The sequence below is a fragment of the Diaphorina citri genome, unplaced genomic scaffold, assembly GCF_000475195.1.
Source record: "Diaphorina citri unplaced genomic scaffold, Diaci psyllid genome assembly version 1.1 scaffold571, whole genome shotgun sequence".
Lineage (NCBI taxonomy): Eukaryota > Metazoa > Arthropoda > Insecta > Hemiptera > Psyllidae > Diaphorina > Diaphorina citri.
This window is the reverse complement of record NW_007378005.1, coordinates 177,871-190,780: the sequence shown is the minus strand read 5'-3', so window position 1 is coordinate 190,780 and position 12,910 is coordinate 177,871. Positions and strand designations below refer to the sequence as shown.

At 36.8% G+C, this 12,910-nt stretch overlaps 1 protein-coding gene across 1 annotated transcript in view; it reads right to left on the bottom strand.

Moving 5' to 3' along the window:
• Positions 1–7,461: 7,461 nt before the first annotated feature.
• LOC103510191 (homeotic protein antennapedia) overlaps positions 7,462–12,910 on the bottom strand; it is a 23,015-nt gene continuing 17,566 nt past the window's right edge. Inside the window, exon 4 of the mRNA XM_026824313.1 lies at positions 7,462–8,423. Within this exon, the coding sequence (XP_026680114.1) occupies positions 8,371–8,423 (53 nt within the window). The 3' untranslated portion in view covers positions 7,462–8,370. The remainder of the gene's footprint in view (positions 8,424–12,910) is intronic.

Sequence of the window (12,910 nt, the reverse complement as noted above, 5' to 3'; positions counted from 1 at the left end):
GCCGTCGTCCGTACCCTTAAGAAGAGTTTAACAACTCAACCCAACTTGAAAACAGACCTACGCCACTATTTTTGTAATGCAAAAGCTAGGTGAAATCTACTTTAAAATCATAATTGGTAGGTACAGATTTCAGAACAAAACATGGAAAATTTTAAAACAAAAAAACCAAGGAAAAAATAAAGTCTACAAAATTCTTACATTTTTATAACTTTTTAATATACCTACTTAGTTTTCTTTAGAGGAACTGTCATTTTTGTAGCTTTTCTTATGTTTAAAATAATATTAATTCGAAAATTATAAAGAAAACAAACAGGAAATTATTCAACATTATGTACAGAATAGTTTTATACAACATAATAATTATCATACATGATACAAAACTCGATATCATGCCAGTTTTAGCCTGCGTAGAGCGATTAAGAGCAAGTTAATTGCCGTTTTCAATTCGGTTCAAAACATCACGGTTTTGTGTCACTGAGTTTGATCTCCGGCCATGGTATATATTTCTTTTGAAGTATAATATTCAAAGCTACTCGATATCTTATGGGAGGAAGCTGATGTCAGATGAAAGCATTGTTTTAGTAAACTTCTGAAAAACTGACTTTAGCATCAGTTTTTTATGTATTGTTAGTTGTTGAAATAAGATGATTAGCCAGGTTTCTTCAGATAAATTTTATGATGAATAGAAGATTTTACATAGATATAATTTTATTAACGAATATCACGTGCATCCCTACAGCTGTGAATGTGAACTTAGGTCTGAAATGTTCTGCTTTTTCCATCCCATCAGTTTTTTATGTATTGTTAGTTGTTGAAATAAGATGATTAGCCAGGTTTCTTCAGATAAATTTTATGATGAATAGAAGATTTTATTAATGAATATGACAGTTATTCACGTACATCCATACAGCTGTGAATGTGAACTTAGGTCTGAAATGTTCTGCTTTTTCTATTTTTCTTAGACTGAATTTTGAATAAAAAAGATCACCCAAAGAATATAAAGTTTTGTTGTCAAATGCCAAATAAAAAATAAACTATCGAAATAAAGGTATTTTCTTTAAATAAAATAAAAAAACTTGAGATTTCCTCTTAAATTCTATCAAATATTTTACGTATTTTAAGTCTAATGCAAATACATTACGTATATGGGTTTCCAATGGATGTTTTTCTTACAATTTAGAAAATGGGGGTACAAGGTACAAATTTTACGTATTGAATTTTCCAAGTTTGCATACGGAGTCCTTTGATTGCATTGATAAAGATGTTGCCAGTTGCCACCTATTAGATATCATTTTTGTCCCTATGGGAAATGTAAAATGAATGTTTTCAGTCACTTAAAACCACTAAATAGCAGTTATAAGTAAAGTGACGTTAATCCTCTATCAAATGATCCTAGTGCATTTACAAACCCTACAATCTAGGTTATTCTACTAGAGCTTTCTCTAGAAATTAATGAACCAGACAGCTCTATACAATGTGCCAGAGCACTACTAAGTACCCCCAAACAAGACGAAGGTTTCCACGAAGCTTTCTCACACATGTCATGTGAACATTTTTCAAAAGCTGAAGCGCAAGAAAATGCCAGACGTTAGTAAAGGCTTTGAGAAATATAGGTATTTTTCAAAAGGGCTATAAAAGGATTTTGAAGCTTGAACACAGACGTTGCAAAGGCGATACATCGGATACTCGATATATCGAAGTTTAAAAACATCGATGTATCGAACATCGATGTTTTCGTCTCGATGTCCCAACCCTAAAGGAAACATTTACAAAACAATGAAAAGTTTGAAGTTGTATTTACAGTGGGCCCAAACCGAGTATCAAAAATCAATTATCTAGTAGAAAATCGGACAAAAGTTACGGATGAGACCCTGAATGGCAAACACCAGAGTTTCCATTGTACTCAATTACTAATAGGTAGATACATACATCCGTTTGGTGTTCTCTGTTCAAAATAACACAAGGTTTCAGTCCAAAATGAGGAGGAGGAGGAGGAGGAGGAGGAGGAGGAGGATGGAGGAGAAGAAGAGGGTAGGTCTGGGAAAATGTCAGCTGCGTTGGATTTACAAACTTGCCTCCTTATCCTTCTTCCCCAATCCCTCCATCTTTCACTCATCTCTCCCCCTTCCACCCTTCGTTTTATCTTAATTTTTCTCTCTTTTTTTCCACCTCCACATCCTCCTCATCTCTTCCTCTCCCTTTTTCCTCTCTTTCTCGAAACATTTCTTGAAGGTTTCTTCTTTCTTTCTCTTCCTCTCGCTCTCTAGTCGCATTTATCTTCGTCACTTGTGACGTAATATAACATCTTATGTTCTCCACCTATTTTTTTTTTCTCTTCTTTCGATTCATCTTCTCTTTTTTTACTAGCTGCTTCCTCGGTTATGTTCGATGGAGAAAGTTGTGTGATATGAACTTTGGCAATTGGACTGAGTTCTATTAGATTGTTTTTTGGAGACTTATCCTTCGTCACTTGTGACGTAATATAACATCTTATGTTCTCCACCTATTTTTTTTTTCTCTTCTTTCGATTCATCTTCTCTTTTTTTACTTGCTGCTTCCTCGGTTATGTTCGATAGAGAAAGTTGTGTGATATGAACTTTGGCAATTGGACTGAGTTCTATTAGATTGTTTTTTGGAGGCTTATCTTGTAACTCCATGTTGTTTGTTCGTGCATCTCCTCTAGTACTTTGCTATGTTTATCTTCATATTTGTGTATGTTTGGAAATTTTATTAGCTGTTCCTTTTTCTTGATCTTTCAATGGTTCATCAAAGAATATTTTTAGATGACCACAACTTCTATAAAAATGATAGTAGACAGATTGCTCAAAAATATCGAAAAAAAGCTACAAAATGGAACAATATTCCGTGGAATATCAAATTCTTTCGAGAAAATATCCACCACCCCCTCCCCCTCTCCTTTTCTAAATCCTACCCTTAAAAGAAAAACTTTGCACGAAAATGAAACCCAAAAGAGTGTGTTTCTAATATTATTAGTGTGTTCTTAATATTTTATTTCTAAAGGATACATTTTACTTACTCTAATTTTGAGAGTTTTTCTCATATGTATTTTGGACAGCTCTGGGACTGGAGTACTGTGTGGACTCTAATGGACCAAGGTCTGCTGATGTCTGTTGTTCTTGTTTCTTGAACAAAACCAAATAAAAACACAAATACTCTTATCTTCGCTGTCAATCTTATGATCTTTTCAGCAAAATTCTTCTCACGCTTCTCACACTCAGACCGTCTGTCAGAAGTGTCAGACCGCGGTCGGAAGGATCACACCAAAAGAGGGGAAACGAACTTCAGAAAAGGGGAAAAAAATGGAAAGGAAAATACAACTGTTTATTGTAGGTTAGTGCCTATCCTACCTACCTAGATATGGATCTACCTTACTAGGTATAAACACCTTTTTGGATATGAAATCTCTTCCTCCCCCACCCTGAAAAGTGAGGAAGAGAAACAGAATACAGGAAAGCCAAGAGAGAAAGAGAGAGGAGAGGGAGGAAAAGGGAGAGAGGGAAGGGGAGATTTCCCGGAGATGGACCTCCGGAAAATTCAAAACTTCGAACCACATCAAATCCGGGCTAGAGATAATGTATCCAAAAAGCAACCCTTGTGAAAGTTTCGTTTTGAAATAATTTCGAACAATAAGCGGCCATTATTGGTAGCTACTCCTAGATACAATGTACAGGTACACTGTCCAGTACCATTCGATATTTGTGTCAAATACCGACCGTTCATGTGGGAGCTACAGAAGGTCGCTAAAGACTCTGAAGCTAAAGATCGAAGAGCGTTCGATAAGTCAATATGGAAATAGTTGCAGTTCAAAACTTCGAACCACATCAAATCCGGGCTAGAGATAATGTATCCAAAAAGTAACCCTTGTGAAAGTTTCGTTTTGAAATAATTTCGAACAATAAGCGGCCATTATTGGTAGCTACTCCTAGATACAAAGATACAATGTACAGGTACACTGTCCAGTACCATTCGAAATTCGATATTTGTGTCAAATACCGACCGTTGATGTGGAAGCTACAGAAGGTCGCTGGAGACTCTAAAGCTAAAGATCGAATAGCGTTCGATAAGTCAATATCGAAATAGTTGTAAAAAAAAAGTTCAAAACAATCTCGGTAATTTAATAGCAACACTTTCAGGCTTATTAATGGCATAGACCTGGACTTGGGCATAATCATACCGGTCCAAAACTGGGCATGGATCAACCATAGATGAGGAATTTGTGCCAGAATGACAAGGACTCTGATTGTTATAGTTTGCCTCTGTAAATAACTCTCAATAACTATACCAGACTATCCTTCTTAAAACTACATCTTTACTATTGAGCTAGATGCCCTTACAGAAAGTAGGGAATTCATTAAAGGAAGAAGGCGATTTGAGAAAATTTGAGGTTTGTAGGAAATTCGTCCTATGAGTACATATATGTAGTATTCCTCTAGCGCAGTGTTTCTTAATTGGTGTTCCGCGGAACCTAGGGGTTCCGCGAGCTGACGGCAAGGGTTCCGCGAGATATTTTGGAAAAATCATACACTACCTAGATAAAATGGAAAAAAAGCATGCAGAAATACCACTCTTCCCATAGTAATAAATAAAAATAAAATGTTGTTATATAAAAAAAACTTATTGTATTTTTATAATAAGGGTCACAGCTTTTTTTAGAGGTTTGATAGAGGGAACTGTAACAAAGAAAACTTGTTGTATTTTTATAATAAGGGGGGTGGGAGTGGGGAGTGCAATCTTGAAAGTTCAGGGTTCCGCAAAGATGTTCACCTTTTGAAAAGGGTTCCGCGGGCCAAACTAATTAAGAAACACTGCTCTAGCGAATGAGTAGAAACTAGAAACATAACTTGGGCCTTTTTACTGTCTATTATTTTGGTAAGAGTGTATCAAATAATATTTCCGGAAAAGAAAAAATAGCGGCTCATCCGTTTGTATTCATAATGAAATTAGTGGATGCGACCAAATTACAAAACCGCTCCAAGATCCTAAAACTCGTTTTTTGGGAGGGAAATGTTGAAACTTTTGAATAAATTGTCTTCTGGAGTAAATCTTCAATCTTGTGAGTTCCTCTTGGTTCCTTCTCGTGTCGTTTTTAATACATTTTCTTTTAACTTCGAGTCCCAACCCAGCCCAGCCCAACCCAACTTTTTTCCGTTTGTTCTTCAAAAGTTCCAACATTTATTCCTTTTTTAATATATTTTTGTATTCTGTAAGGATGTGAAGAATATTGTAAGGAAAATGAAATTTCAAATTTTCAATTCCTCAAATTCTCCAGTTTGTAGACAAAATTTATTTTGATCATTAGAGCACAAAATTGGCGTTTGCTATTGGCCAGGTATTCCAAAATGCACATCTCAAGTTTTTCAGGAGATTTTAATAGGCGTCCGTTCCAAAACCAAATAATATGTATGTAAAAATAAAGTGTAGGTGTATCTCCATTTACACTAGTCCCACTTTTCCTATTTTCACTAGCCGTACATTCTTTCTAATATGTATCGTGAAAATCTCCCCTTTTTTGAAAAAAAAAAAAAAATCCTCATAATTATCAGGGAAAGAGGTTCATTCCATTTTCCACACTCGGATGACTTGTGTTCACCAGAATAGAAAGCCAAAGATAAATATTCACTTTAGCCTCACACGTTGGAAATCTTTATTCAGAGAAAATCCTGAGCGATCATTTTGCCAAGCATAATATCTGTTCTTCGTAGAGGGGGAATTTTGATGGTAATATCACAACATGCAGTTTACACTGACAAAGGTAGTTTCAAAGATATATTTGTCAAGGTGCGTCCTCACGATGGGAAATTTGGCATTGGGTACACTTTCAATTGGGAATGATAAGGTTGGCATAAGGTCATCAACTTATGCCAAAAATATGTATGTATGCAAAGACAATATCCATATAGTGTGGACACACCTATCGCTTACCTCTTGGCTCCGTGAGGCAGAGGGCGTGCGCGATCTCTATCCTCCGCCGTCGCGTCAGATAGCGGTTGAAGTGGAACTCCTTCTCGAGCTCGAGTAATGCCAGATGGATCATAATGCTTTTAGGAAGAGAAAAGGGAGAAGGGGAAACAACGTTCCTAAAAACAAAAACTACAGGAGGCCACAGGAAAGCACAACTGGAGAGGAGAGTGGATGAGGGATGAGAACTATGGAGGAGCAAGGAAAATCTTGGGGCAAATTTCCGTTTCGAAAAGTCTCTCCCTTTGGCTCTTGGATGAGGGATGAGAACTATGGAGGAGCAAGGAAAATCTTGGGGCAAATTTCCGTTTCGAAAAGTCTCTCCCTTTGGCTCTTTTTTTCTCTCGGAAAGATTTCCAGCTGGGATGTTATTAGAATTTCTTAACTTATAATTTTTTTCCCTACTTTCTTTTTCCTTGTTTTTCCTGAAATTTTTGTTTTCTCTCCAGAGATCCCAGAAGAATTTGAAGACCCCTCCGTTTCACTCAAACTATTCTTTTTTGTTCTGGAAGAAAAAAAGAACAGGAAAAGAGATAAAACAACGTAATATATTTTTGAGACGGGCAATTCGTCACAGTAAGAGGTTTTCCCTAGAACCCTTGTGGTAGATGGTTTGAAAGCCTTGGGTTTTGCAAGTAAAAAACTTTATCAATGCATCATGGACAGTATAACTTCGAAGTAGGCAAATTCTAGCATACTATCACTTGCATGTTGAAATACACTGAAGAAGATCCCATTGTTTAATAAGAAGATAATCACTGCTTCTAAGTCAGGTCATCAGCAGAATGTTATTCACGGGTCTGGATTTAGAGATTTTCCAAGATTTGAGATTTTCCTCCCTGACTGTTATTGAAATGAGAAGCCATTTGGACCTGAACATTCTGATTTCAAACTTTGGACCTAACCTGCCTGACATAATCTGTTTAAAGCCGCAATCATCTTCTGTCTTCACGTCATATTTTCAACAATCACCGAAATCACAACAAAAAAGCTCCAAAACAAAAGTTCGCTTCGACTTCAAGCGAGCTTTTGACTTTGTCGCCAAATAGAAAAAAAAATTTTTTCTTACAATTTAGAAAATGGGGTACAAGGTACAAATTTTACGTATTGAAATTTCCAAGTTTGCATACGGAGTCCTTTGATTGCATTGATAAAGATGTTGCCAACTGTTAGATATCATTTTTGTCCCTGTGGGAAATGTAAAATGAATGTTTTCAGTCACTTAAAGCCACTAAATAGCAGTTATAAGTAAAGTGACGTTAATCCTCTATCAAATGTTCCTAGTGCATTTACAAACCCTACAATCTAGGTTATTCTAGAGCTTTCTCTAGAAATTAATGAACCAGACAGCTCTATACAATGTGCCAGAGCACTACTAAGTACCCCCAAACAAGACGAAGGTTTCCACGAAGCTTTCTCACACATGTCATGTGAACATTTTTCAAAAGCTGAAGCGCAAGAAAATGCCAGATGGATCATAATGCTTTTAGGAAGAGAAAAGGGAGAAGGGGAAACAACGTTCCTAAAAACAAAAACTACAGGAGGCCACAGGAAAGCACAACTGGAGAGGAGAGTGGATGAGGGATGAGAACTATGGAGGAGCAAGGAAAATCTTGGGGCAAATTTCCGTTTCGAAAAGTCTCTCCCTTTGGCTCTTTTTTTTCTCTCGGAAAGATTTCCAGCTGGGATGTTATTAGAATTTCTTAACTTATAATTTTTTTCCCTACTTTCTTTTTCCTTGTTTTTCCTGAATTTTTGTTTTCTCTCGAGAGATCCCAGAAGAATTTGAAGTCCCCTCCGTTTCACTCAAACTATTCTTTTTTGTTCTGGAGAAAAAAAGAACAGGAAAAGAGATAAAACAACGTAATATATTTTTGAGACGGGCAATTCGTCACAGTAAGAGATTTTCCCTAGAACCCTTGTGGTAGATGGTTTGAAAGCCTTAGGTTTTGCAAGTAAAAAACTTTCAAATTTATCAATGCATCATGGACAATATAACCTCCCAGTTTGCCTACTTTCTAGCATACTATCACTTGCATGTTGAAAATAGTTCACTAAAGAAGCTCCCACAGAAGAAGCTGGTCAGATAAGAAGATCATCAGGGCACAAAGACAGATCAATGTAATTCACGGGTGTAAATTTACAAGTTTGGAGTTTTTCTTCCCTGACATTCTTCTTTCAAACCTTTTCCCTGCCTTGCAAAATCTGTTTGAAGCCACAAAAATCATCTTCTGTCTTCACATATTTTCAACAATCACCGACATCACAACAAAAAAGCTCCAACACAAAAGTTCACCTCGACTTCAAGCGACCTTTTGACATCGTCGAAAATAAAAAAGAGACAAAAACCACACACAAAACAATGTTAACCCTTAAATTTTAAACCTGAATCTACTGAGGCGACGTCGCCGGAGTAATGTCGCTGCCTGCGTCGCTACCGCCATCTTTCGACTTGTTCTCCTTTTTCCATACTGTTACTGGGTGTTTTGGAAAGACCTATCTCGAACTTGGCTACCAGACTATAAAGCTAGAGGCTGTAACAGTTGTTTGAAAGGTATGCAATTGATTGCAGTGGGTACTAAGTATCTAGGTAAAAAAAAAGTTTAAAAGAAAAGTTGAACTAACTATACCTACAATTTTATCTAAATTTACAATTTACCTGTGTATTTTTAGGCAGATGGCAAGATGGCAAATAAAGACATTATTGCATCAAGCAAGAAAAATGGACAAAAACGAATGGATAAGGAAAAAGGAGCATAGATGAAAATGGAACTAAAACAAAGTATGATTCAAATATCATTAATAGATGTGTTACAAAAACCTTGCTGGATACAATGTAAATACAAAACGCAGTGGTCACCTGTATACAGGATGGGCTCACGATTTACCTGCAATAGCCCCTCTCGATTTAGAAATAATATTTGGTATTAGTGCCAAATTGCAAGAAGCAAAGTCAATCAAAGATAAAGAATATGAGGGAAAATAAACAAATGCCCAGAAAATTTAATGATCAACTTCAATCCCAGATCAAACCAAACACGGTTCTCTTAACCCTAATAACAAGAAACCAAACAGCTGATCGAAAAACCACGAAAAGGATTCAAAAAGGATTTTCCATGTGTGAATGAGAAGAAAAGTTCACAAGATTTATGGAAAACAAAAGAAAATAGACAGGAACACAAAAAGCCCCCACTCATTTTGGAAAGCAAACATAAATTCCTTCTCTATTCGTTCTGTACGTCTCTTCCCACGTAAATTTTTGTAAACAAACAAAATAAACATTCTGCAAAGTTGTAAACAATGAACGAAGGGAAAATAGTGGTGGAGAAACCTTCTCTATTCGTTCTGTACGTCTCTTCCCACGTAAATTTTTGTAAACAAACAAAATAAACATTCTGCAAAGTTGTAAACAATGAACAGAGGGAAACTGGTGGTGGAGAAATTCACAGGGCAATTCGAGATTGACGGAAAAATGTCTAAGTTGCAGTGAATGCAGAGTTCCACTAGGACACCTAAGCCTCGGATTGGGAGTTAAGCCAGAGTCAATAGGGGAAAATTAGTCTCAATAATGCCATAGGCAGTTCACGATCGTAATCTTTTCGTTTTTCTGGCCCGTTTGTACCTATTCTGGCCAAAACCATATCCGAGATTAAACTTCGAAATGAAGCTGAGTGCTGCGTGCTTTCGTTTGCAAGTCTGGAACCTTTACCCATCTGGGTGGTCGGAGTTTGGACTGTTTGGAGTAATTAGACATCTTGAGAGTGTTATTGATTGGGTACTGGGTATAGGTCCTTCAGCAGAATGATTCAGAATCTGTCTGGAATTACACCAAGACGTTATGGTAAGTGATCATAGTGGATTCCCATAATACCTGAAAACAAGGAGAAGTGGGAGAGAGAATAGAGTTATTAAGGTGTGTTTACACAAAGTCGATTGATGTCGACTGAACCGTCCATACTGCCTCGATAACATAGTTTCTCCTCGTTTGGACACTCCTTTAGATTTAAAACAAAGATAGGTATCAGGGAGGGAAAAGGTGGAAAAAAATTAATCCTTTCACGTGTTCAATCCCTTATTCTTTCTTCTCAATAAGTAGAGACTACTGTTCCAAATTTTCAAACAACATCTCACGTAATCCCAACACTTTCGCAGAATATTAATTCGACAATGTTTTTGTGAATTAAAAAACTTCGCTCTATCTCCTCACTTTTCATCAATTTTTCGGAAATGAAAATATTCTTCAAAAAATGGTTATTATGTTGGAAAAAAAAAAAAAAAAAAAAAAAAAAAAAAAAAAAAAACAGCAAAAATTGAGACAAGGAAATACTCGATATAGGTATCTAAGTACTAATTATTTATTTGCTGATTGCAAAGCTCCACGGATGCCGGAAAGTTCACAGTCCATTTCAGACTTTGCCAGTGACATATCGTCTATCTGTGGGTATACATTGTTCACTGCATAGTTTAAATGTTTACAATACCAGATAGAGCTATGTTGTACAATGTCCGGATTTGAATATAACATTATTAGGCAGAAGATAGGTTCTATCTTATCTATCAAGTCCCTATGCTACCAATGTTCAACGAACATGGTAGGTATTTGAATGTATTTGCATACATATTTACATATACGTCTGAGGCAGCTTTTCTCAAAGTTTTCTTATCGCGGGCCACATTTGGGTGTTTCAAACTTGGGCGTTTGCTGAAAAATACATTGGTGAGGGTCTCTTTTGAGTTTTGAGAGCTGAAGAATGTTAGGCTTATGTACCGACGAGTATGGTGGTATGATCTTTAGCTAGATTGGTGCCGGGTTGAATGGTCATACTGGCTTGAGCTTTGTTTTGGTTCACAAATATGCATGTGTGTTAGCACTGCCAAGGGCCACACCGCAAAGCCTGCCGGGCCGGAGGTTGAGCATGGCTGATCTACGGATGGACTACTGGATTTACTTGTTTGCAGTTCCAAGTCCACTTTGACGGTAAAATTGGTCTCGGGTATGTTTTAATTACAATTTTGCATCGTGTGACTGACGTAAACTGACGTTCCAAATGAAAGATGTTCTATGCATTTGCATTCCGTGTTTACCATTTGCTTGTTGTTTGCGATGAGTGTAATGTTTGACTTACAGCTATACATGTGTTTGCTTGTGCTGTTTGCTCATCTGATTCTGCTACATGAGTCATCGGGAGTGCAGCTAGGTTGGAAATGTGGCGTGGAAAACACTTGTACTTAATGAGCTGATTGGGAAATACCTCAAGATAGAAACTATTTAACATACCTGCCTAACTACACAATTACACATACCTACACACTTGCAAAAATGGTCTCATACAGCTATACATGTGTTTGCTTGTGCTGTTTGCTCATCTGATTCTGCTACATGAGTCATCGGGAGTGCAGCTAGGTTGGAAATGTGGTGTGGAAAACACTTGTACTTAATGAGCTGATTGGGAAATACCTCAAGATAGAAACTATTTAACATACCTGCCTAACTACACAATTACACATACACACTTGCAAAAATGGTCTCACAGACACACAAACGCAAGAATGTCTCAATTCCAGCTCCAATAATAAGCGACCTGAAAGGTAACACAAAAGGTCTCCAACAGAAATTGGAAATGCCTTCTGTGCAACCAAGAAGCACTAGGTAGCCAAATAAATTGCATTGGTAAAAAATCACCCGTCAACCATGTTAACAAAAGACAAACGTAACACTCCAACAGAAATTGGAAATGCCTTCTGTGCAACCAAGAAGCACTAGGTAGCCAAATAAATTGCATTGGTAAAAAATCACCCGTCAACTCTGGAACAAAAGACACGGAATAAAGAATGATGCAATTTTGTAGATCTGTTAGGTAGAATCAAGAAAAGAGTGACATTTCCATTTCAAATGAACACGTTAAAAGGTGAATTCTGGAGCAGACAAAAGCCGAATTTATCAAAATCAGAGAGAATAAAAGGAGACACGACTCATGACTAAGAGCTGCAAGAAGGGATGGAAAACAAAGGAATACCCGGAGCTGATCCAAAGCCTATTGTACGTTGGGAGCTTCCAGAAATAAAATTAAAATAAAGACATCAGTGAAGAATAGAAAGAAGGCCAGGTATGACGTCGACTAATTGCAGGACATTAATTTCACGAAAAAAGGTAGTCAGTTTCGTTTTGTTGCTTTTTGTGTTTGTTACCTTGTCTGCGTGGAAGGTTTTTTCTTTCCAGACAGGGATTTCTCAAGCTTTCTTTTCGATTCTTCTCCTTCTTTTTTAATCAAAATAATGCGCTTGGAAGTTTTACATTTTTGGGAGGCAGAGAGTTGTAGTGGAGGATTTATTGTGCCTGCATGGGAAAAGTTTTGGAGATTCTTCTGAAATATCGAACTTAGTTTTTGTATTTGATTACTTTGATGTTGGTGGGTTTTTGTGGTATGACTTAGTCCAAAACTAAAGTTAATTCCACTAGAAAAAGTTCAAAACCTTAATATTGTTTCCATCTCTTCCTCAAGCTGCCAATTCTTAGAGACCAAAATCTTAAAGTTTGCTGTTTTCCTCTTTAAAATATTCTCTTAAGCTTCTTCTTCCTTATTCAAATATTTCCTATTTCCTAATAGTGTTCATATTTTACCAGCACTATAGGATTGAACATTTCCTAACTGAAGGAATAAATAAACTACCCAATAAATGGAATGTCCAGATCCCAACAAATTTCCAACGACACCCCGTCCACACCACTGCGTCTGAACGGTTCAGAGCTAAAGACTGATTACGTTACATGTCGAATGTCCTGGTTGATTAATACGCAGACATTAATAATCCGCTGAATCCTCATGTAGGTTATTTTTGAAGGGGGAAAAAAATGTGCATGGGGTAAGACGTATTTCGAAAAAACTACAAAATTACCAACTTCAAAAAAAAAAAAAAAAAAAAAAAATGG